This window comes from Crassostrea angulata, chromosome 2 (genome assembly GCF_025612915.1).
Source record: "Crassostrea angulata isolate pt1a10 chromosome 2, ASM2561291v2, whole genome shotgun sequence".
Taxonomy (NCBI): Eukaryota; Metazoa; Mollusca; class Bivalvia; order Ostreida; family Ostreidae; genus Magallana; species Magallana angulata.
In genome coordinates, this window is record NC_069112.1 from 31,140,267 (window position 1) to 31,167,257 (window position 26,991).

At 35.2% G+C, this 26,991-nt stretch overlaps 1 protein-coding gene, 1 long non-coding RNA gene and 1 pseudogene across 3 annotated transcripts in view; 1 reads left to right on the forward strand and 2 right to left on the reverse strand.

Annotated features, from left to right (window-relative positions):
• The window catches only part of LOC128171734 (putative nuclease HARBI1), a 225,458-nt gene extending 223,026 nt beyond the window's left edge, over positions 1-2,432 (reverse strand). The window contains exons 1-4 of the mRNA XM_052837498.1: positions 2,301-2,432; positions 2,035-2,146; positions 1,785-1,908; positions 1,248-1,512 (exon numbers count right to left, since the gene is read on the reverse strand). Of these exons, the coding sequence (XP_052693458.1) occupies positions 1,248-1,512; positions 1,785-1,908; positions 2,035-2,146; positions 2,301-2,378 (579 nt within the window). The 5' untranslated portion in view covers positions 2,379-2,432. The remainder of the gene's footprint in view (positions 1-1,247; positions 1,513-1,784; positions 1,909-2,034; positions 2,147-2,300) is intronic.
• A 15,255-nt stretch (positions 2,433-17,687) lies between these two features.
• On the forward strand, positions 17,688-19,245 carry LOC128173256 (putative nuclease HARBI1; annotated as a pseudogene).
• A 2,259-nt stretch (positions 19,246-21,504) lies between these two features.
• Positions 21,505-22,359, reverse strand: LOC128170909 (uncharacterized). 2 transcript variants are annotated; one of them, XR_008241938.1, is made up of 3 exons: positions 22,303-22,359; positions 21,771-21,904; positions 21,505-21,577 (listed from the first exon to the last, which is right to left on the reverse strand). It is a non-coding gene; the product is annotated as an uncharacterized LOC128170909 (long non-coding RNA). The 2 variants fall into 2 exon arrangements; XR_008241937.1 differs by lacking the exon at positions 22,303-22,359 and adding an exon at positions 22,195-22,222.
• Between the last annotated feature and the right edge of the window lie 4,632 nt (positions 22,360-26,991).

The window sequence follows — 26,991 nt, forward strand, 5'->3', positions numbered from 1 at the left end:
AACTATAATATAAACAAATCGCAGAGGTAGTTTCAGATGCAGAGCCTGATCTCTAATGTTAAAAGTAAATATTTTGATGTATTGGTGATATGATATGTATCGTATAATACTATATTGTATCATATTTGCGGTTTATAAAGCGTAAACTGCCCCAAGTTATGTTATATTGTAAGAATCAAAGGATGCAATATTGTATTTTATATCATTGTATTGATTAACATTGTATCTTATAATACTGTATGAAATTAACATATGATTATCATACCAGCTTTTAACATATGATATACGATATTGTGTCCAAACAGTATCCAAGAAGGAAAACTATGATTTTATATAATATGCATAAGGTGGTGTCATAAAGGTGATGAATTTTTTTATAGGATAGAAGACAAAATGTTATAATATCTTCTTCTGATATATGAAACAATGAAAGGGGCTTAATGTTTAACATAGAAATTTGTGAAGAAATATTTGATCGTCTTTGTAAACAAGACCTAAACATGTAATTATATGTTGAGTATTTTGTATTTGATCCCATAAAGCATACTTAAAGTAATAGCTATTTATATTGCACAGGTGAGCAATGTGGCCCATGGACCTCTTCTTAATAAAATATATTATGCCACTCTAAGCTTTGGATGATAAGCTTCCTCTTTGAAAATAAGTACTAGTCATTTTTGTTCTTAATGATGTGTGCATTTTAAGTCACTGTCCACTGAAGAATGTTATATGATGTGATTGTAATACATTGAACTTTTAGCAATACGAGTATTCAAGTTTATGCCAGTATGATTTATTCACTATAGTTTGTAATACCAGTAAGAATTATATGAAAGTTGTAATGAAAGAATAATTGTTTCATCTTTTATACATATTTGACAATGATATTACTTTAACAAGTTGAGATGATGCGTTGTATTGCTTGTTTAATGTTTAAGTAGTTTACATGTACATGTATTTGATTGAATGGCGGATATATGTGACTACATGTATATACGTAAGTTGCTTTATCTGATTGTTTTCAACTCTATTAAATGTTATCATCAATGATTATTTTAGCACCAATTGTTGTATTTATTTGTAGTCAGTGAAATATCCTGACATTCATTAATCCATTATTATAATTATTCATTAATCAATTCACCATGTTAGTAATATGTATAAGGTACTGGTACATAAAGTAGTAAATTGTAAACTGTAATTTTATAATTAAAATTCTAAGATGTTGACTTTGCATAGAAACGTACTCATGAGAAGTATGTATCTCTCACGTGGTCCCTCACGGTGCGTCCTACAGCGTCTTCTGGAACCCTAACGTGGACGTCCACGGCCACATCAACTGCATTCGTCAAGTCTGAGTCTCTCATAATGTCCCTCCGTTGGATACCTATATTGTGGAGAATTGCACATGCTGTCACTATTCTGCACGCTCTTTCTGGCTTTGTCCTAAGGCCACAGTGGAGGGCATGAAATCTCTTTTTCAAAATCCCAAATGTTTGCTCAATCGTGACTCTGAAATGTTATTGAAGAACTTACATGCAGCAATAAATAAGATTTTTAAAGTGAAATGTAATATCGCTTTACTATCATATTCCACTATACATGATTGCACATTTAATACTACATGTATGTGCTTTATAAAGGTAGCAATAATTTAATGACATACTCAAGCAGTGTGGCTGATTTTTAGAAAATAACAGGTGTGAAATTGATTTTTGTAAGTTTTCAATTTATTTACAAAGTTTGTTTCGTTTTGAGGCAGAAAACATTATGCAATAGGTAACCTTGTTCTACAATGTGCTGCATTATAGCGTCTGTTTCCAGGAGCATCTTCCGCCATATACGGGGTCAAGAGATATGGTTTCAGGCCGTATCCAGAATCTCCTAGTAAAAAGCCCGATAGATGCCCTGTTTATCAGTATATTTAAAATAATTACTCATTGAAATTTCAGCTTGTACTTCGTGAAATATCTCACACACAGTGTATCAAGAATTAAAAAATACAGGACATCTTGGTACAGAATTTCCACATGCCTTCTTCCATAAGTGTGCATAAGTTGGATTCCCTGAAAATTCGAGCATCGTGCACACTTCCTGGCCACTTTGCAACGACATCCAACACTCTAAACTGAGGATCACATGTCATCTGAAAATTTATATATATATATATATTTTAGAAGGGTATATCTAAAACATTGGGGGAAAAAAGATGTTCAAATTGACTTGCTTTTTAAATAGTTTTTAAAAAATACATGGAACAACAGATGTATTATCTTTCAAAATTTTAATTGTTTATTTACCTGTACATTGAGCGCATAAAAGCCTTTACGGCATAAATAATCTGCTTCATTTTCTGACGGGGATACAATTTTTATCATTGTTCCATCTACACAACCAATAACACCCGGGAATCCTGTGATAAAATATTATTATTAAATTGCATGAACATAATCATGAATGCACGTGTTATTTTAAGATGGGGGGGGGGGGTCCTCAATTTTGTACTTTCTTTAGATCTTTCTATCTGCCCTTGTGATACCGATAATTTTGATTAAGAAACATTTGAGTTCATTAATTAAAAGTTAAAAACACGAATATTTAAGAAACAAATGAAATGAAACACGGTAAATTTTGACAAGTCGTTTGATCCACCACTATTGTTCTTATACTACATGCGCGGATCCATAACTTCCCATTGGGGTCATAGGGATAAACTTGTTTACCATGGGGGTCAGAGGCTTATTATGGTGTACTTCATGTTGTGTATTTAAGGTGGTATGGGGCATCTTTCGATATTAATGTAGATAAAACTCTAGATCCGCGCATGCATTGATAAAACCTTTATTTGCTTCAGCCATGCATATTATGTAATGATGTTGTATGTAGAGTTTTTTTATTGAATATTTTTTTTGTATGAGCAGTGTTATACAAATGTGTACTGTAAGTAAAGAAGTACCGTTATATACCGGTAAAACATTTGCAAATTATGTAGATCTATGTGTGATCGGGTTCAGGATTCATTATTTATTAGGTGAAGGTCAACAAAATGCAGACGCTATATTTACCTGCAAGTTTATGGAAATTGTTTTTAATGCCAGAAATCTCATCTCTGCCAGGCAGACAAATAAATTCCTTGACATGATGACAGAGAAGGTCGGTCACCTGACGTACGGCTCTCCCTGCAGAACTCTTGGATACTAATAGCGTGTCCCCAATGGTAATATAGAATGACCCCGTAGCGAAAAAGCGTAGCGCTACTAAAACTTGATACAGAGGGGTAAGAGGGTTGTTACGATGGCTGTGGTATGTTAACCGGTCTTGCATTAAACTAACAAGGAACATAATAGTTTCTGGGACGAATCGATACCTTTCGAATACCTCAGCTTCATTGAGGGTCTCTAGGGGATTGGAACGATCGTTGAAACGTCTCGGAACTCTATTGCGACGGCGACGTTGACATTGCAGACGTCGTCTGACGGCCATTTTGGATGAGTAAATTCACGTGAGATTTTATTTGAGGTTACTATATACCAATCTCAAGATTTTCTGAGAAATCTCAAATTTTTTTCTCATTTGAGTCAGAAAAAACATTGGTGGCACGCACGTTTGAGAAAAATCTCAAATTTGAGAAAAAACTCAAAGTCAAGTCTGAGTTTGAGAAAAAATTTATTTGGTGGCACAGTTTGGTGAGAAAAACTCAAATTTTTTGAGAAATCTCAGATTTGAGAAAATCTCAGCGTTGGTGGCCCCGAAGCCTGCTTCTTACAGGAACTTCCAGCTTTACTTCCGACATTAACGGAAGACCCACTCGTTGCCTTTGCAACGAGCTTTGCTCTAGTTATTTTTATTTTTTTTCCAACCAATTTTGTGTACGCGATATCTCTAAAACTACTCGACCGATTTACATGAAACTTTCAGGTCTGATAGATTATGATCTGAACCTTATTGGAAATTTTTTTTAATGATGACGTCACTTCCGGTTTTGAGTTATGCACAATTTAACGATTTTCAGAGGGTCGGCTTGTCCAGGGGTAAACTCCTAAACGATTTAAGATATTGAGTTCAAACTTTCAGGGATTGTAGACAAAAGGTTGTAGATCTGACATGTGGTATATATATTTTCCTGTGACCAAAAGCGCCGAAGCTCGCCCGAGCTCGAAAATTACGGTTAAAAAAGCGTCGTGATATTTCGTGGTTTTCTTTCAATATCTCTTTTCTCGATAGTATTTTGTTATAACATGTAGAACAAAAAATCTTTATAAAGTAAAGAGCTTTCATTTGAAATCATGAAAAAGGGGCTGACCCTTCAAATAAGGGGCTGAGGGGACTCTAAAGTCTTTTAAGGATAACTTTTTACTGTGAAATATTTTGTGATACGTTATAGAAGCAATTATGTTCATTCTAACGTTATTCACCTATACATGGCAATCATTTACTCCTATGTTACGTAATTAGGGATTTTAAGGGACCAGAAGTCCATTGCTTTGATCCTCAATGTCTCGAAATAGAGGAAAGTTCTGGAAATCAGTATTTAACAAAAGATGCTCAAAATAATGTGCTAAACAATGTACAACCATATATTGTTTGTTATCTGGATCCTAAAATGAGTTTTAGGACCGGATATCAAAACGATTTTTCCCAGATATCTCAAAAACGGTAACGAATTTCTAAACACTTATTAGTGGTACACAAAAATACCTTTTAACTAAAATGAATGAAAAGGAGCTGATCCTTCAAAATAGGAACACAAAAGGGATAGATAGTCTTTCACCATTACTCTTAGGTCCCGCCTCCTTTTCCGGATACGTTTCGTTGACAAAGATCAAGAGTAAGATCATTCCATATTCTAAAAATCGGACGGAAGACCTCCTCGTTGCTCGCAACGAGATCGTGTCTAGTTATTTTTATTTTTTTTCCAACCAATTTTGTGTACGCGATTTCTCTAAAACTACTCCACCGATTTACATGAAACTTTCAGGTCTGATAGATTGTGATCTGAGCCTTATTGGAAATTTTTTTTAATGATGACGTCACTTCCGGTTTTGAGTTATTTACAATTTAACGATTTTCAGAGGGTCGGCTTGTCCAGGGGTGAACTCCTAAACGATTTAAGATATTGAGTTAAACATTTCAGGGATTGTAGACAAAAGGTTGTAGATCTGACATGTGGTATATATATTTTTATGTGATCAAAAGCGCCGAAGCTCGCCCGAGCTCGAAAATTACAGTTAAAAAAGCGTCGTGATTTTTCGTGGTTTTCTTTCAATATCTCTTTCGTCGATAGTATTTTGTTATAACATGTAGAACAAAAAATCTTAATAAAGTCAAGAGCTTTCATTTGACATCAAGAAAAAGGGGCTGGCCCTTCAAATAAGGGGCTGAGGGGGCTCTAAAGTCTTTTGATGATAACTTTTTACTGTGAAATATTTTGTGATACGTTATAGAAGCAATTTTGGTCATTCTAAAAGTATTCACCTATTCAAGGCAATCATTTACTCCTATATTACATAATTAGGGATTTTAAGGGGCCAGAAGTCCAAAACTTTGATGCTCAATATCTCAAAATGGAGGAAAATTTTGATAAGCAATATTGAACAAAAGATGCTCAAAATATTGAGCTTAACAATAATCAATCATAATTTCTTTGTTATGCGGTCCTTAAAGGGAGTTACAGGGTCGGCCCCTAAAACGACCCTCTCAAGATATCTCGAGAACGGTACAAAATTTGTAATTACTTGTTGAACAAAAAGTGTTTGAATTGACAAGAGCTTTCATTTGAAATCATGAAAAAGGGGCTGGCCCTTCAAATAAGGGGCTGAGGGGGCTCTAAAGTCTTTTGATGATAACTTTTTACTGTGAAATATTTTGTGCTACATTATAGAAGCAATGTTGTTCATTCTAACGGTGTTCACCTATACATGACAATCATTTACTCCTATGTTACATAATTAGGGATTTTAAGGGGCCAGAAGTCCAAAACTTTGATGCTCAATATCTCAAAATGGAGGAAAATGTTGATAAGCAATATTGAACAAAAGATGCTCAAAATATTGAGCTTAACAATAATCAACCATAATTTCTTTGTTATGTGGTCCTTAAAGGGAGTTACAGGGTCGGCCCCTAAAACGACCCTCTCAAGATATCTCGAGAACGGTACAAAATTTGTAATTACTTGTTGAACAAAAAGTGTTTGAATTGACAAGAGCTTTCATTTGAAATCATGAAAAAGGGGCTTGCCCTTCAAATAAGGGGCTGAGGGGGTCTTTAGTCTTTTAATGGTAACTTTACTGTGAAATATTTTGTGATACCTTATAGAAGCAATTATTTTCATTCTAACGGTATTCACCTACACATGGCAATCATTTATTCCTATGTTACGTAAATAGGGATTTTAAGGGGCCAGAATCTCCAACACTTTGATGCTCAATATCTCAAAATGGAGGAAAATTTTTCTAAGCAATCATATTGAACAAAAGATGCTCCAAATATTGAGCTTAACAATGTACAACCATATATTGTTTGTTATCTAGACCTTAAAAGGAGTATTAGGACCGGATATTTAAAACGATTTTTCCCAGATATTTCAAAACGGTAACCAATTTCTAAACACTTATTAGTGGTACACAAAAATACCTTTAACTAGAATGAATGAAAAGGAGCTGATCCCTCAAATAAGGGACATTAAAGGGATAGATAGTTTTTTACCCAATACTCTTAGATCCCACCTCCTTTTCCGGATACGTTTCGTTGACGCAGATCAAGAACAAGGTCATTCCATATTCTAAAAATCGGACGGAAGACCTCCTCGTTGCTCGCAACGAGATCGTGTCTAGTTATTATTCTTTTTTTTCTTACCAATTTTGTGCACGCGATTTCTCAGAAACGACTGAACCGATTTACGTGAAACTTTCAGATCTGATAGGTATTGGTCTGAACCTTGTTGGAAATTTTTTTGAATGATGGCGTCACTTCCGGTTTTGAGATATTTACAATTTAACGATTTTCAGAGGGTCGGCTTGTCCGGGGATAAACTCCTAAACTATTTGAGATATTGAGTTCAAACTTTCAGGGATTGTAGACAAAAGGTTGTAGATCTGAAATATGGTACATATATGTTTTTGTGACCAAAAGCGCCGAAGCTCGCCCGAGCTCGAAAATTACAGTTAAAAAAGCGTCGTGATTTTTCGTGGTTTTCTTTCAATATCTCTTTTCTCGATAGTATTTTTCTAATGCATGTAGAACAAAAAAGCTTTATCACGTCAAGAGCTTTCATTTGACATCAAGAAAAAGGGGCTGGCCCTTCAAAAAAGGGGCTGAAAGGGCTCTAAAGTCTTTTAATTATATCTTTTTACGGTAAAATATTTTGTGATATATTATAGAAGCAATTATGTTCATTGTAAGGTTATTTACCTACACATGACAATCGTTTACTCCTATATTACCTAATTAGGGATTTCAAGGGGCCAGAAGTTCAAAACTTTGATCCTCAATATCTCAAAATGGAGGAAAATTCTGAAAAGCAATATTGAACAGAAGATGCTCAAAATATTGAGCTCAACAAAATGCCACCTTTATTTCTTTGTTAGACGGTCCCTAAAAGGAGTTACAGGGTCGGCCCCTAAAATGACCTTCTTCAGATATCTCGAGAACGGTACAGAATTTCTAAACACTTGTTGAACAAAATGTGTTTTAAATGACAAGAACATTCTTATGACATCAAGGAAAAGGGGCTGGCCCTTCCAATTAAGGGGCTGAAAGGGCTCTAAAGTCTTTTAATTATATCTTTGTACGGTGAAATATTTTGTAATACGTTATAGAAGCAATTATGTTCATTATAAGGTTATTTACCTATACATGGCAATCATTTGCTCCTATATTACTTAATTAGGGATTTCAAGGGGCCCGAAATCCAAAACTTTGATCCTCAATATCTCAAAATGGAGGAAAACTCTGAAAAGCAATATTGAACAGAAGATGCTCAAAATATTGAGCTTAACAATCTGCAACCATAATTTCTTTATTTTGCGGTCCCTCAAAGGAGTTACAGGGTCGGCCCATAAAATGACTTTCTTAGATATCTTTAGAACGGTACAGAATTTCTAAACACTTGTTGAAGAAAATGTGTTTGAAATGACAAGAACATTATTCTGATATCAAGAAAAAGGGGCTGACCCTTCAAATAAGGGGCTGAGGGGGCTCTAAAGTTTTTAAAAGATAACTTTTGACTGTGAAATATTTTGCAATACATAATAGAAGCAATTATGTTCACTATAAGGTTATTTACCTATACATTGCAATCAATTGCTCCTTTATTACGTAATGAGGGATTTTAGGGGACCAGAAGTCCAAAACTTTTATCCTTAATATCTCGTTAAGGTCTTCCGTTTCCAATGAATTTCTCAGAAACGGCTGAACTGATTTACGTCAAACTTTCAGATCTGATAGGTATTGATCTAAACCTTGTTGGGATTTTTTTTTTAATGATGATATCAGTTCCGGTTTTGAGATATTAACAATTTAACGATTTTCAGGGGGGTAAACTCCTAAACAATTTGAGATATTGAGTTCAAACTTTCAGTGATTGTAGACAAAAGGTTGTAGATCTGAAATGTGGTAATATATTTTTTTGTAACCAAAAGCGCCGAAGTTCGCCCAAGCTCGAAAATTACGGTTGAAAAAGCGTCGTGATGTTTCGTGGTTTTTTTCAATATCTCTTTTCACGATAGTATTTTGCTAATGCATTTAGAACAAAAACACTTTATAAAGTCAAGAGCTTTCATTTGGCATCAAGGCAAAGGGTCTGGCCCTTAAAATTAGGGGCCGAGAGGGCTCTAAAGTGTTTAAATGGTAACTTTTTATTATGAAATATTTTGATATACTTTATGAAGCAGTTGTGGTTCTTATAACGTTGTTTACCCACGCATGACAATTATTTACTCCTTTGTTACGATATTAAAGATTTTAAGGGGCCAGATATCTGAAACTTTGATCTTTAATATCTCATAATGGAGGAAAATTCTGAAAAGCAATATTGAACAGAAGATGCTCAAAATAATGTGCTAAACAAAGTGCCACCAAAATTTCTTTGTTATCCGGTCCCTAAAAGTAGGTACATATTTATCGGCCCCTGAAACGACCCTCTCAAGATATCTCGAGAACGTTACAAAATTCCTAAACACTTGTTGAACAAAATGTGTTTGAAATGACAAGAGTATTCTTATGAGATCAAGAGACGGGTAGATAGTCTTTCATACATAATTCTTAGATCCCACCTCCATTTCCAGATATGTTTCGTTGACGAATATTAAGGGCAATGTCATTTCCTCTTCTTAAAATCGGACGGAAGACCTCCTCGTTGCTCGCAACGAGATCATGTCTAGTTACAAGGTATTATTGTTTTTAGAATAATAGTGAAAAAAATGGATAAAAGGTACATACATAGTTTTTTAAAACTAAAAAAGACGTTCAACATCCCTGATTAATAAAATGGAACTGGTCCTTGACCAGTGGAAGTCTCCGTATTGGAAAAGTTGCCCCAAGGTTAAGAAAAATAATTATTTACCAAGAAAATGATTAATAAACGATTAATAAATGTCATAAAAATTAAAAACAATAAATCTTAGTTGTATGCCACTTAAATTATTTGATTCCGTAGAAGTTCAAAGTCAGCAAGTTGAAGAATTCCATTCCTTTGCCCCCCCCCCCCCCCCCCCCCCCATGTGAAAGTCGAGTCACCCAGGCGCTAGCTTTTCTCGTAAATATTTTGTTAAGACATGTAGAAGAAAAAATATTTTAAGTTACAAGATCTTTTGTTTGACATCAAGAAAAAGGGACTGGCCTCTCATATTAGGGACCTAAAACCTTGAACGATTTAACTTTATAACTTAAAAGCGGTTAAGATTTCGATATGGCTGTAACTGCAAAAGTTGTTCATTATATCATCATAAAGGGTACCAGATTACATACGAATAGTGTTTAAACATTTAGTTATATTCTAGTGAAACACATTATGGACAAAAGAATTGCTTCTATGCAATGATTTTGAGTCGCATTTTAAATCTAGCTGGATTTCGAGCTTTGTTTGTGAACATTTACGTATCCGATCCCTTGCCCGCGCCGGCATGACCATCTGAAAGAACAAAAATAGAGCAGTGTACATTTGTTCATTAATAGTTTTGACGTTTACATATTTTATTTGTTATAATAGATCATATGCAAAGGACAGATGTCAATGTCGTTATACAACCATACTATCTACGACGTAAGGGGTCAGTTTAAACACGAGGCGAAATAATTTTGTAAATCTATATAGTCGTTTACTAAAATATGTTTTGTAATAGGATATAAAAGCAAAATTAAGTACAATACGTTTATGTATCCTGATTTTCTCAAGCGTTACCTAACTAGGGTTTTTAGGGGCCAGAGGTTAAAAAGTTTAATCTTTTCTATCTTAATTAGAAGAAATGCAAGTATTTAAAAAAGGAGCGTAAGAGAACTTATAAAAAGCATTACAGGAAAGCATTAGTCCTCAACTCCTATTTCCCGATCATGTTTTGTTGTCGAAAATTAAAGTCGATTTCGTCATTTCACCTTCTGAAAATCGGACGGAAGACCTCCTCGTTGCTCGCAACGAGATCGTGTCTAGTTCATAATTATATTTTAATATCTGTGTATATTTAATATACAATTTGTCTGGGTTTTTTTCTGGCAAAACATACACATTTTTCTGATTTCATCCTCCCATTTCTTGATGAGGACATCTTTGTCTGGAAGCTGTTTAAGCTGTAAGAAAAAGACAACTTATTTCTTTCGCTAGGGCCCTTTCAAACTCTTTTAAGTCAGATGAACCGGTCAGAACATCTCTGTTAAGAGGTCGAATGAAGTGACCAATTTCCTATACCAGCTTGGGACACAATAATAGTCTGTCAACAAATATGTATACTTTACACATGACTATATAATTGTGTGGCATTTCAAGCAAAAAGTCAATAACAATCAATATACTTTGAACAACAATAATAATCAATATAAAATAATCAAAGTCCAATACAATCGCAAATTAATGCGTTCAGGATTGTCCAATGTCCAAAGTTTCATACACGTGACATATAAAGTCAATTATTAAATGTAAATTCAAGCATAAGCGCCGCTAGAATTATAATAAAATACATAAGCATATACAAAGGTTACAAAGTCCAGCGTACATAAAAGTTACACTAAAGTTATCGGTTCTCACAATTGCATCCATTTAGAATAATCGGAACGATAATCAAGAAAACCTTGGGTAATTCGGAGTCGGAAGAATTCCATTCGCAGTTCTCAGCTCATCACATTTGATTTCAAATATAACATTTCATAATAATTTCAAAACATTTTGCATTTTTTACAAATTGGCATATATTGAATACACAAATTTTACTCGCACATCAACGGCACTTCCTGCGCTGATGGCGAGTGGCTCCTCGCGAAACATCGACTGCGTTCCTCTATTTCTTAGACATTAACGCCCTTTCTGCAAGGTATTCTCGTGCCAAGTCCGGGTCTGGTCCATAGCGTTCAGGCCTCGGAAAATCGGAGTTCCTATTCTCTCCGGTCATATGGTAGGCTAATTCTTCAGTGATTGGTTCCATAGCGTGAGCGTCTGCAATTGATCGTCGCGGTTTTCCATGTCGGCGAGGTTTCTTTGAGGTGGTAGTGTCCTTTACAAGGGATTTCATTTCAATAGTCTCTTGAGAATTTCGTTGATCAGGACTCACACCTGAAAAAACGTTTCAGCCAGAACTTTCCTCATACCTGTCACCAACTCTTTTACGACAACCCGACCAGCAACCACGGCACTTATATCCTAACTTTTTGATAGTCTTACGTTTTATGATACAAATTCCAAATACAATCATAATTGCCAAAATTAAAAATACATAAAACCAAAGACTTCCCACCGAAGGTAATGATTCGATAGGTTGTAGTTCATTGATTACTGGCAATTCCGCCAATTAGTGTGTCCATAGGAAAAACTTTGATATCCTTTAATTTATCGGGAATCTTGATGCGTCCCATCCCCGGAAATTTGATGTTACATGTAAGGGGATCCCTAAGTGTGTATGTGTTTATGCCATCAATAAAAATTATGAAAGGAATCAGACATATTAAATTGACTTTCTCGATTATGGTAAGGAGGAAGTAATAATGAACCATGAAACCAAAACATCCTTGTCCCAAATTTAAGATATCTATTGGGGCTTTTAGTGTTTTGTCCGCATTTTATATTTATCTGCAATATATTAGCAATTCTGAAGAAGTGATTAACCGCATTTTTTTTACGTCTAGTTGGTCGATTTTGCTCCGCGATTATTTGATATTTCATAATCTGGGCCTGTACTAGGTCTGGTAAGGTACCAATCATTTCGCAGATTGTTTTAGGCGGCTTTTTTCTTCGAAGAGCGTGCTGTAGCATTCCTAAATTGGGGTGTAATGATTCAGAATACTCGTTAAATGTCTTGACCATTCACTTTCTGGTTTCGGATAAGGTTTAGGGTTTTCTGAGAATTTTTTTGATTGTGAGAAAGAGGTAAGTGAACGAGGTGTAGGTTGTCGTTCAGACATCTGAAACGAAATTAACTATTTGATATTTAGAATAAACTAATACGCTAATTATCCCAACCTAAATGACTCACCGTCCGCATCATAAGTACATCTCCGCTTAGCGGCCGAACTTTCATCACCACCCCTTCCTTACCCAATTTGAAGGTTTGATGAACTACGTCAGTATCTAACACAAATATTAATTATTCGGCCTCATCATGGACCGGCCTCATCATGGACAATTCTAGCCAGAAGTCGGCAAATCTCCATGTATTTACTTTCGATCTTGCCCATCCTAGTCAAATTCGCTACAAAACTCGGGCTAAGCGTTTCGAAAGCACCTAACTTTCTAACAAAAGTATCTGCGTAACTATTAACCCTGTTCAACTCGCTAATCACTGCACGCTTCGGCTCTATGGCTGCGTTTGCCAAGCGATGGTACTTCTTTTTTTGTCTAACACGAGTGGGGGTAGGTCTGGATATATATCCTCGCCACTGAATGGTTCTCTATGTGATTTTGGGCCTTCTGCCATCTCTGTTAAACAATGGTTTTCTTACTGATTACATAGGTTTATTAAAGTTCCTTTATATCATATTTATTCTTCACGAATATGGAAGAAACTTTATTCATAATTCCGCGATATTTACAAAGTAAGTTTACTCACTATTATTTATATTTACAACATATTATACAAATGTTTTAATCACGTCAGCCATAGTGGCAAGACAGTTTTCTACATGCTGTTGTTTGCTTACAGCTATACTCTTAAGAGGTTTAGGGACTGGTTTACGGGTGAATCATAGACCTACTTTAGAATTTATTTCACCAATTTCCATATCCTCGTTTAAGGGTATATCTGGGGTATTTAAGGGTACCTCATAATTTTGATCATGTTATTCACTTTGTTTATGACTCGGGGTTCTCATCCGATTCCGACTCAACAGTCTGTTCATGCTCGCCCCTACTCAGTCGATCATCCATGATCTATTTAGCTCTTATGCCTCTCTGAAGTTCAGCTTAGTTATATCTTCTTCGTCTGAAGAATTTTCTCTCTCTCGTTGTTTAAACCGTATAGCTCTTTCTAATGGCTCTGGCTGCACCTTGTCATCATCTTCCGAAGATGATTCCTCCTCAGGTGGTACCACATAATTGGTTTTTCTCAGAGTTCTTCCACCTTCTTCAATATCTTGTGAGAGGGACCAGTGCGAAATATCTGCCAATCTTAATTGCCGTGCATGGCACTTGGTGATAGATCCAGTTAATTGATCCTTGACCACGAAACTGACTGGTCCTTTCTGCTCATTAATTCGGTAATAAGGGAGCCACTTTTTATCTTGTTGTTCTTGAGATAGACGGGATCTCCTACCTGGAAACCTTCATCTTTGCTCTTCTTATCAGCCTGGGCTTTCCGTTTCTTCTTCGCTTCTTTCACATTACGATGTACTAACATAAACGCCTTGTGTGTTCCTGAAGGGCGATTTTATGTTGATCTTCCCCATATGATATGATCATATATTTACTCTTCCACTTGAACCCAAGAAACTGATACTGAAAGTGATGAAAATTAATAATTCTGAATGCTGACTTAATGTCAGTTTTACAACAGAAAAAACCCTTTCCACACTTTTTTTATGACATGAATAGCATCCGACATAGATGACTTTTGATCAAATGACTCATCAGGTGGTATGCCATCATTAAATGAGTGATTTTCTGAGTATGACAAATGATGAATCATTCTAAATTCACTTGGCTCTTTTTTTTCCACCAAACCCATTGGTGAACACTGTAAATTGGAAAATGGTTTATTTTCAAAAGGTCCTTAAACTCTACCAGCCAAAATTTCTTTTTGTATTTTTTGTCCCCCGCCGCAACGCGGAGCGGGGACATAGAAATGCCCGGCGTCCGTCCGTGGGTCCGTGCGTCCGTCACACTTTTTTTGTAAGCGCTCTCATTCCTACAAATTTTGACGGATTTTCATTAAATTTATACCAAATGTTTATACCACTAATACTTTGGTCAAGTTCGAAAATCAGCATTGGTCGATACTTTTTGTTGGAGTTATGGGACTTTGACCACAATAATGACTCCGTTTTATCCAAAAATTGACCTTGTAAGCGCTCTCATGCCTACAAATTTTGACGGATTTACATGACATTTATACCAAATGTTTATACCACTAATTCCTTGGTCAAGTTCCTTAATCAGCCTTGTTCGATACTAGTATACTGCTTGACAAGCGGGGGACCCAGGAATTCTATTCTTGTTGATCAATAATTTCTGGTTTTGTAAGAGCCGATTTGAATTTTTTTGACTTTATTTGAATACATTCTTTAACAAAGCCTAATTAAAAAACCATTTGGAAAAACCCTGAACTAAAAAATTAGTTTCATCTTCATCATACCCTGATAACCAATGAGCAAGTCTATTTACCTTGATTGGTGTTGGGCGATGTGGACAGATAGCAAGGGATTTCCGTTACAAAATGTACCAAAGGATTTTGACTGGTTATATTGTTTCCCTGTATTTGTACTACCTGTTTGGTTTTGATACTTCTGCATGATACGAAAAGTCTGTATGCCTTGCTTTGTACATTGGATAAAAGGGTGTGACCCACCACAGTTATAACATCTGTGTTGGAAGCGACAAGACAAGCTTGCTGAACAATGCTTACCTGAATGGAACTGCATGTGTACATCACCTTATGAAACTTGTCCTTGGACAACAAGCATCCTTAAGTCGGTGTCGTAAGCTGTCCAATTGCCCTTGGCGTCTGCAATATCTCTGACCGATTCTAGATGTTTAGCTAATTTAGACTTGTTCTGGGTATTTCATACAATAAATTACAGCAAATCTAGTCCATGCTGTAAGCCAGTCATGCATAGATGAGAGAGTTACCTCGCTTTGGGAATCATTCTCGACCTGGTGGATTGTCAGCTTGCCTGGACTGTCACCATCTTCGACATGTAAAGGGAACTTACCTTTCTTTTGTTTGTCTTTCGACAAAAGGCTTAAAAATTCTATATACTGGTTTGACTAACTTTTTGCTTTAGTTTGATCCGATACCCTTGCATCAATTGGTACTGCTGTACTAACAAAACCTGTCGGACACTTACCAGCGTGATCACAACTACCGCTTCAACAGCGTTGTCCAGATGTCTAGATTCTCTTACCAACCCGTCATTATCATCATTGTTAGATGCCCCTAGAGGGTTTATACTAATACGCCACTGACAATTTGAAGCACTGTTGCTGATAATGATGTTTATCAGCGTTGTCAACTCATCTCTAATTGTGGCCATCATCCGCTAGGTCACCTGTGATGTGATGGTTTCCAGTACATCGGGGGATAAAGCTGGCAAAACCGCTTCCAAGTTCATTGATGTCCCACGTTTCTTTTGTTTTGAGACAGTTGATGGTTTTGTGCGAGCTTGGCTTGTTCTTTTTGGTGGCATACTCATTCCTGATGACGATAAAAAAACTAATAATTGAAAATTCACTCGATATTGGTTAGTAAACAATTGCCAACATCCGGTCTGAATAGAATCGAGAAATATATGATAAAACATGAAAATCCCGGAATACTTAAAATCACACTTTCTAAAAAAAATTGTTGTGTAGTTTATTTAATATTAAATGACAAACCTAAGGAAAGCATAAATGGAAAGTAGATTTAAAAATAAAATCCAATAACAACGCATACATATAACATTGTGTTAAATACATTGTAATGTAATAAATTAAACCTCGGGGAGGTAAAAACAAAAAAAATAAATATGTAAGGAAAACACAAATAAATTTGTGTTGAATGTTTTGCAGTAAGACAAGCCTCGGGGAGACTAAACAAATATGAAAAATCTGGGAAAACACAAGTAAATTGTGTATATTCCAATGCAATGAGATCTGCCTCCGGGAGGCAAAAATTAAATATGAAAAATCTCAGGAAAACGCAAGTAAATTGCGTTGATTCCAGAGCAATGAGATCCGCCTCAGGTAGGCAACGAATAAATATGAAAAATCTCAGGAAAACACAATGTAAATTTTGTTGATTCCAGAGGCAAAAAAATAAATATGAAAGTTATGTTCCAGTGCAATGAGATCTGCCTCAGTAAGGCAATACAAATTTGAAAATTTTCAGGAAAACACATGTAAATTATGATAAGACTATATTCAGGATATCAAATACGGAAAATCCATTCCTTGCTTATTACAAAGAAATAAAATAATACTCAAATATGTATGTAAATCTACATATATAACGTTATAGATATATATAAGATTACTTTGATATTACAAGAGATAATTGCCCGAAACTTCAAGGCATTCTAGACGAAATAACTCGGCGCTAACTTCTATAGAGATGAACATTGCCTTGTTTATTAAGGTGGACGCCGTCAAAAAGAAATTCATCGTCACATGCCTTGAAATTGGGTGAAGGGAAGAGATCATTATACTCCCAAAATGAAGCGAATTCAAATATGTGCAGAAAAGATTTGAGAAGGATATTTACTTCATCTACAGTGCCCAAAACATTGCTTAAATCATGGCAACAATTTACGTACATGGATCGGAGCGACTCCAAATCTTTAGTGCAGTACCGATACAAGAGATTCAATATTTGCTGCACAATTCTTCGTAAAACGTCGCACGTCGAACATCTTTGTCCCCAACAATTAGGATTATATTACGAGGTTTTACTTTTTCAATGAAACTTGCATCCTCGCGGAGAATGCTTGAAATAGTGCGACCTCCTACTCCTCTTTAAAATATCCTATGATTTGCTCTAATGCCAAGATCCTTACAGTATCTAACATCCTCATTACTTACTAGGAATTGTTGAAAGCGGCGAAAAATAGAATGACCCAATATAAGTACTTCATTGGACTTCATCAGTAAAATAAAAACAAAATATATAAACCTTACCGCTTTACTAATCGCTTTGAAAATGTTCAACGCTTAGCTATCGGCGTCCTGAAAGAAAGTGAGAACCCACGCTATTAAAATGACGCTCCCAAAATTTTACCACGGAAGAAATTCTATGGGCGCACTTGTTTCAGACATCCGGGCGACAAGACGGTTCACTTTCATCACATGATCACATTGATGCGGCAAGATTTCTGAAACGAGTAAAATTTCAGCCGGAAAATGGCTGCCATTGTAGTAGGAGCGATAGGCCTACACATTATAAATGATGTTCTCGAAAGTGATGAGGAAGACGACGATTTGGAAGATATTTTTGCCATTTCAGGAGCAAGTTTAATGTACGCAAGATTAATGTAATCACTAAAATTCCAGTTTTAGACATAATATGAACGATAGGATCTGTTTATTTATGCTTAAAGCGAACTAAAAGATTGAAAAATCAGCTTGAAATGATTATTTACTGCTATATTGAATTTATGTTATCAAAAACAGGGCATAAGCCTTGTTTACATACATGTAACAGATTTTTTAGCTTTGTATCTTGTTTGTAACTCTACGACTGACTCTCAAATTTCATTTTCTCATTAGAAATGCATTCCTAAAGTATCGTATTATGGAGGAGGGGCATTCGATCCACTCCATCTTGCAGAGATACTATGAGACAACAATTAGAAACTACCTGCCAGACTCTTTTAAACGGTTTTTTAAAGTAAATAGAGAAACTTTTGAACTTTTATGTGAAAATCTTGCTCTTCATCCAACATTAAGTACACGTATTGTTTCTGGTGGAAGACCCCAAATTCTGTTGGAGAAAAAAGTTCTAATGACCTTAAGGTACCTGGCATCTCAAGAAACTATTTGCGAACTAAGTGACCGCTTTGTTGTAAGTGAACACTGTTTTCTTAAGAGCAAAAAGCAGGTTATAATGGCTGTGATTGATACTTTTTTCAACAAATGTATAAAATGGCCAGATGTAGCAGATTTTCCCAACATTGCAAGAGAATTTGATGAAATGGGGGCATATAATTTTCCAGGTGTGATTGGAGCCATCGATGGTTGCCATATACCAATCGAAGCACCATTACAGAATGCCAGTTCTTATTATAACAGAAAAAAGTTCCATTCTATCATACTTCAGGGTGTTTGTAAAAATGATCTACTGTTTACAGATATTAATGTTGGTTGGCCTGGAAGGGTACATGATGCTAAAGTACTAAGAAATTCTAATCTCTGGGAAGCTGGATTCGAAAAATGTGCACATGGACGCTACCATATTTTAGGAGATGCAGCATACCCCCTCAAACAGTGGCTTCTTACGCCTTACCGCGATAATGGCCATTTGAACCAACAACAACGACGCTACAACTTGCAGTTGTCCTCTAAAAGACAAGTTATCGAACGTGCATTTGCATTACTAAAAGGACGCTTTAGAAGACTCAAGTATCTCAATATTAAAAAAAATGGATATGTGTCAAACTAGTTTGTACATGCATACTTCACAATATATGTATTTTACAGAATGACAGATTGGATGACATTATCAATGTAGATTCTGATGATGAAGATGGTCAAGGGCATGTAAATGTTTATCCATGGCTTCAGAATGATGCCCAGGGAACCCTTAAAAGAATACAAATTACAAACAGAATGTAGATACTGTACCTTGTGCAAAAGATCATGACTACCTTGATTATATATACAACTCTTTTTTACGTGTATATAAAATCTTCAGAAGCTACTTCATTGTTTTTTAATCATTTATTGTATTTTACCAACATAAACAAAGTTGTCAACAAAAATAAAAAAATAATTTTCAACCAAAAAAAAAATAATCAACATAAACAAAAGTAATCGATTTCATATTGTTCTGATATGGTTATCATGAAGATTAACTATGAAAGATTGATGTAGATGTATGCAACATACTGCTTCTAACAAGTACACAAATGACCTACAAGTAGACACTTCATCGTCACAAGATGGCGATTTAAATGTTTTGTTAAACTGTTTTTATCGTTCGACTGGGTTGTATATCGTCATAGCCCAGTGGTTGAAGTATTGGGCTTCTAAACCGCAGATCATGAGTTCGAATCTACCTGGAGCTTTTGTTAATGTTTACTGAATTAAATTTTGAAAATGTAATTTTTCATCCAAAATTGCACATTTTTAAAGCGCTAAGCATAGCTCAGCGCTTTATTGTCGTTAGACTTCTACTTCCGGTGCAAGGAATAACCGACCCCTATGAGCAGAAGTTTACATCATTTAAACTGGTTAGGGAACCAGTTTCAGGAGCTGCACGGGCTAGTACGGGCTACTGTGAATTTGATGTACAGGGCTTACATACATCATTGCAGGGGCTGCCACGCAGTGATGAGGAATATATTGCGTATACAGAAACTAAAATGTTATATACATATATCTTTTACAAACAGAAGCTGGGTTAGCGCTTTTCAGTACTATCAGTACTTTGATTTGCCTATTTGACTTTAATAATACTTCTTATTCACTATGATATCTATAACACAATCAAGTAATTTTTTGCTGTTTTGAGAAAATATTTCAAGGTGTAGTGAGCCAACTTAAGGTACTTCACTACACCTTCAAATAGTTTCTCAAATCAGCACAAAATTACTTGATTATGATAGAGAGCATGATGGATTAGAAGTATATATGTCAAATAGGCGAAAAATATTGCAAATTTGGATAAAAAATTATATTTTCAAAAATTTCATTCAGTAAACATGACAAAAGCCCCAGGCGGATTTGAAATCATGATCTGCGGTTCACGAGCCTGATACTTTAACCACTGAGCTATGACGATATACATCTAAATCGATTGATACAAACAGTTTAAAAAAACATTTAAATCGCCATCTTGTGACATAAAAAGTATAAGTCTATGTGTATTGAAGTACCTTAAACCAAGATTTAATTTATTTCTTTATACATGAATAAGATTGCACATACTTGTATCTTCATCCTGTGCTGAAGGACCAGGCAATGATGGTGTTTGGGGACCAGGCAATGATGGTGTTTGGGGACCAGGCAATGATGGTTTTGAAGGACCAGGCAATGATGGTTTTGAAGGACCAGGCAATGATGGTGTTGAAGGACCAGGCAATGGTGGTGTTGAAGGACTAGGCAACATTGATGTCTCTCCAGTAGATGGAGGTGTGGATGGAGACAACATCAGTTCATTTACAATTATTTCTTTCACCTTTGAATCTGTTGAAAAAGAAAGTCTATACAGCCCCATAAATGAAGATAAGATGGAAAAAGATTATTCACCATCTGGGTGACTTCATTTTCCTTAACTGCAAATTTATATGAACATGCATCCAGTTAAATGTTTTTTAAGATGTTTAGATAAATACAGCTGTACATATATTTAAGATATGTTGCATGCATATATATATATATATATATATATATATATATATATATATATATATATATATATATATATATATATATATAATATAAATGTTGCAATTTTATTCGAAAGATAAATATGAACAAAAGATTCTGAAGTTGGATATCAGTAGCTATATCAGCTTACATGCATTCTTGTTATAATATAAAGATGTCAAAGAAACATAACATCCACATTATATTACCTATTTCCTTGGACATCAGCATGTCTGCAACTTCTCGGGTACAGGGAATTTTAGTAGTGACACCATTTCTTGTCACAGAGACAGATACAAGTTTCCTTGTAGACATCTAAAATAATATGTACATGTTTTATGTGTCTTTGATACCATGTATGACTATTGAACAAATTAGTTTGGAATTAACTAATCATTTAGGATAAATTAACAATCTTTAAATTATTTCTTTTTAGAACAAAATACTGTTGTTCTCTAAATTTTATAACGTTATATTGCCTCAAAACAAATTTTTATTCTACTAAAGTGAAAAGTAAATTAATATTTGCTGTTCAATTAAGATACCTTAGTTTTTTGCACAAGCACACTTCTCACACAGTGTTCCTGAGGGAAAAGTTCTATTTCGTACTCAGCACAATTTGCATGGAAACAAGAGCTACACAAAGGACAACGCAGGTAGACCCTGAAACACAAATATCCCAAAGTTTACCATACTCTAGGCTGTTCATAGTCAATAATAAATATTTGCACATCATCACCCAATGAGATTCAACGGTAGGATAAATTGTTAACTTTAATAATTTAATAACCTTGTATCTAATTTACATAATTATTGTTTTCCTTAATTTTTGAAAATATTATATTAATTTTTTCACCTATAATCTCCGTCTATATAAATTTCTGTTGCTTTCGAGATTTCTTGCGATTCCAATGAAGCTAAGGAGTGGACTGGAGCTCTTTGTTGACAGATATAGCACCTCCAACGATTTAATCGTGTTTCAACATCCATCTATCAAAATGTAAAGACGAAAATTATTTATAATATTACAAGAAAACATTTCATTAATTAATTGCACTCAAAGTTTTCTTTTCTTGCATTATTTGTTCATAAAATACACAGACTGAGATGTAGCTTCCACAAAAATAGAGAGAAAAGCAACGTCAATAGTTTAAACGTAAACAAAAAATGCCCGAAAAGATTACCCGTTGTATCACAACTAATCAGCTGTTAATGTTAATAAAATAAAACTATTTTAGTCAATTATAAAACGGATATTGTACGTGCAAGAAGACGTTTACCTCAGTTTTCCGCCATGTTGTTTTCCATGTGCCCGCTCGATTTTCGGGCAATCCGGGCTACTTTCTGATCGCCCGGCGGCTTAGAAATATTTGAAACAAGTAACTTACCCGCTTCCGGAAGTATCATCCGGCTTGACCCGGCTAATGAAACAAGTGCGCCCATTGGTTACATCCGGCGACGTTGATTTTACGTCCATATATGAAGATGCTGTATTTGACAATACCACAGGAAAGATAACTCTCGCGAACTAAACAGAAATTATTAATATGCTTAAAATATTTTAAGAAATCTTAAAAATTATATAATGCTTCATATGTATAACCATATTTTTATTCATTTTTGTATACGTCACAGTGACGGAGCAATAAAATATTTATATACATAAACATTACAAATATACAAAAAAGTATCGGCAATACACGACGCAAGACGGTCCTTAAGCTCTAATCCTCCTGTCTCCGCCCATTACTATGCTACCCTGAATCATCGTCAATTGGGTCCACCGTGTCCACCAGTTCACCTGCTCCAGTTTATCAACTACCGGAAACTCTTCCGGTCGTCCACCATAGGCCGTCAGTCAACATCACCTCTCAGGCCAATACACAGAGCCTCGTCCATGCATAGAATGTGACAAACCCCGGGACCTTTAATTGTAATGCCTACATAAGTACAATGTATTAATGACCCTAACCGGTCTCGTTATAAAACATTTAAACCGAGTGAACTTGTTAAACTACACTGTATACTACATATCTTAACAAAACATGACACTATTAGACTATAATGCACAAATATTGCAATATATACATGGCATACACGTGGCACTGTTAAACATACAACGCTAAGGTAACATTCACGTGGCACCTTTTGTCCGCTAATTATAGTAATATAAAGTGGCACTTATAAGCTTTAAGTGTTAAGAAAATGAAATGAACAAGATATCTGTGAGCCACTGCTCACTAGTGATACATGTACCCCCGCTCTGATGTGAATATGCAAAATAAGCAAAGTCGACAATTAACACAAAGCTGGCATCCGATTGGTACAGAAATATATCCCACAATATGGCATGCCTAAACAAATCGTGTGATAAAATTTGAAGCAACTGCGATAAATAGTTGCTGAGAAATCTTTGAGGAAAATTTGTTTGAAAATTTTGGCTAAAATAAACAAAGTACTCATTTCACAGGATCATTTTCGTTAATATATCATAGGATACGTGCACACAGATTTAATTTCTTTTACGTTTAGAGAAAACATATTTCATGAAATGATTCCAAATGTTGTTTCTAAATTGAAATTTTTGTCTTGAATAATTCTTTTTTCCAATTTGTCTACGTGGGGATTTTGGATCACGTTTATATGACACTGAAGTGAATTTTCTCCCCACATTTTCATTCCAGTGGCAAGTTCAAAGAAAAGCCCTAACTTAATATATTGTTCACTGCCAAATGCAATTCGTTTATCTTGATAAAATTTCAAAGTATTATTGAAACTTTCAACAAAGTAAGTATCCCGTCCGAGCTTGAAATCATCAGGGTATTTGTAAATGATGGAGTTAACAATGACACCTCTCAGTAATATTTCTGCCACAGGATTTCCGATCACAACACGTGAAGGCTCGTAATTCGGATCAACTCTACATCTAGAGGACGGATCACATCGTTTGTTATTGTTCTTGTAGTGCTCCACAATGTTGTCAAACATGGCTCTCAGTGTATTTCCATCCCCTTCACAGTGCTTGATAGCCTAATAGAAATGTGTGGCCACAGGTTCTGGTTTATCGTATAGTTCCTCAGACCTTTTTTTCCTCTTTGTTACGTGGACCGCTGGAAATTAGAGTCAATGCTTTTTTGACACTCTTAATTCCATGCCAAATATCATTTTGGTTGCATACAAAACCATGTTCACGCTCTTTCACAAATTTATTTATAGCCATATTTCTGTCGTGGGTGTGAACATTTACGGAAACTTGTTTGTTATCAAGATCGAAATAAATTTTTTCCGTTCCAAGTTTCTCGTGTCTTTTGTTGACTGGGTCCTCTGCTGTGGTGACATGCACACAGTTGAAAACCTTGTGGCTTCGGTCCCCTAAAGCCACCACACTTGTACCTTTCGCATTTTTCCTCCACCCATGACGTGCATCCGTTATTATGTCTATTCCGTCTAATTCATGATACATCCCACCTTCTTTCAAAAGTTCAGTGCTAATGGATTCGTCGTATTCCTCCTGAACAAACGATTTGCACTTATGGAAGAAGGAATTGCGGTTGGATACAGAGAGTACCCCAAATCCTGCTGCCTTGCAAAAACGAGAGTAATGGGAAGGTAACATCCCACTGCACACGAATTCATGGTTGATACGCTCATTAATCAGATATTTTCCATTGGGAAGTTATGGTGATGACGCCCACAGATATACATGTTTTGCCCTGTCTCTGTCCATCCGTGGTGTAGCTAGGGAGAGAACAATCGTGGTGTCAGGAAACTTCACAAAGGTTTTTCTCAATTAGAGTTGACATATTTTTGACACAACCTTCTAAATCAAGTTGGGATTTTAAGTCATTTGTTAATGAGTGGAAAATTACTACAGCGGGCTTCATATCTGGGCCATAACTTTCAATTTTGTTGATGGCATTATCTATTTTGTAAGCGATTTCTTTTTGTGTTGTATACTGCTGCCATCTTAGTGGCTCAATGTATTTTATGTTTGATGTTCATTTAAGTAGGAGAGGAGTTGCTTGGTTTCTTTGTAATACGTTTGTTTCCCCACTATTGTGTGATAGGTGATGTAGGTCACGGTCACCATTTCCAGATTTTGACATTTGAATGTATGTTTGTTCATCAGGACTATCTTTAGTTTGCTTTGCTGGACTTTTAGTATCCTTCGTGTGCTTGCTCCTAGTCTCACTGAAATTTCCTGCATTTGTGTCTGTGATACTGCAAATGTGTACCTTCCCTATGTACAGTTCTTCCTCTTTGCTATCTATCATTTTCTTGAATGATCTAACAGAACATTCGAGTAATTTGATTTCCTCATTTCTGGAGTCAATTCGAGCTAAGAGATATTGTTCTTGTTCCGCGCATTTTCACATGCTTTGCTGAGTTTTAGTTTTGTTTTTTCATGAGCGCATTTCTCATCCTTGTATTTGTCCTCTTATATTGATTTTTGGTGTTCGAGGGTTGACATTTTGTTTGTTAGGTCATTGATAGTTTGAACACAGATTCTCTCAGATATCTTACTTCATGCTCTTTTTGTTGGTCTAATGTAACATGTTTAAGATCACTTTTTCACATCTTTCCTTCAGGTCGGCTAGTATTGTATTGATGTCATTTACTGATTTTCGAAGATACATGTACTTCTCCTGTTGTTTCTGACTTTCCTTCAGATGTTCATTAATGTCATTGACTTTTAGTGCAATTTTTTCCCGATAGTTGGGTGTAGATTTTGTCTGTCATGTGCACCAATTTTCCTTCTAGTTTATCAATTTCCCTGTCCTCATGATTGATTTTTTCGCTGCTTTTTGGGTGTATTGTGGCCGATTGCATCCCAATGTTTTCATTGAATGTTTTGTTTTTGTTAGTCTTCTTTGTTTCATCTTTGTCACAGTTTTCTGGGATAATAGAGTCTCCTATAGGTTTTAATGGCGTCGAGCGAAGCCCGAAAGCCATCTATGGATCGTACGTTCGGATGTTTGCAAATTTTTAAGGAGCCAAACAACTCAAATAAGTGCAAAGTTTTCTTGTGTTTGAAGAAAAACAGATGACATACTTCAACTTCGAGCAGAACTGTACGTCAACAAACCGAGTTGGCAGATACGAAATGGTTGATGTCTTTGTAAACAATGTCTGGGTTCCAGCAGTTTAGCAGACGAATACACTTGCACGGAGACACATGCGATAGTTAGGCCTACATACTCAATTTGGTTATGAAATATACCAGCCTGCAAAACAGATTATTTTGTATCCATATCGAATATTGACAATGCACAGAAACATAACTTCCTACATTGAGCGATAAGTATATCTACAACCAAAAGTTAACTTAAACTAGTGAACTACTTCACTTTGTAAACAACGTGAATGGGTGCTTTCTATTATCTTCCCCTGATCTTTTCGGCCCGTGTCATTTGGACCCATGTGAATTTTAAATCAAATTGATAATAAGAGACAGTGTGTTTATCAGCATTATACAAATTACAATTTATAGAATTAAACACAATCTTAATTTACATGTAGATATTTAATTCTATATGAATAGAGAGAAAAAAATCTTTTAAAATAATTAACTCATAAGATATTTCTAAACTTAGATTTTTAATTAACATTCAAAATTAAGAATTAGGTGAGTCAATTAGTTATGTGATAAAAACATTTTTTTTTATTTTTGAAAGTTGACTAATGTATTTGTCTTTATATTTGATATTAAAAAGTAAGTATAATTGATACCAATTTCTAAATGAACAGTGAATAGCTAAATCAGATAGATTTTTGAAAATATAAAAAAATCAAACTTAATTTTAATATTTCTATTATTTTAGTTGACTGCGTAAAATCTATATTAAATTTCATTTTTGTTAAATTGACCGCCCAATTCAATTTTTATAGAAATAAATCTCCAGCAAACAACAAGAAAAGTTGGTCTCATGTTAAGTACACACATTACTAAGAGTTACAAAATCATACTTTGTTTTCAGGATTTTTTTTAATCTACAGTACCTAAGGATGCATTTGATCAATGAAGGAGAACCTTAAATTAAAAAAAAATATATATGCATTTTTGTAATAGTGGAGAT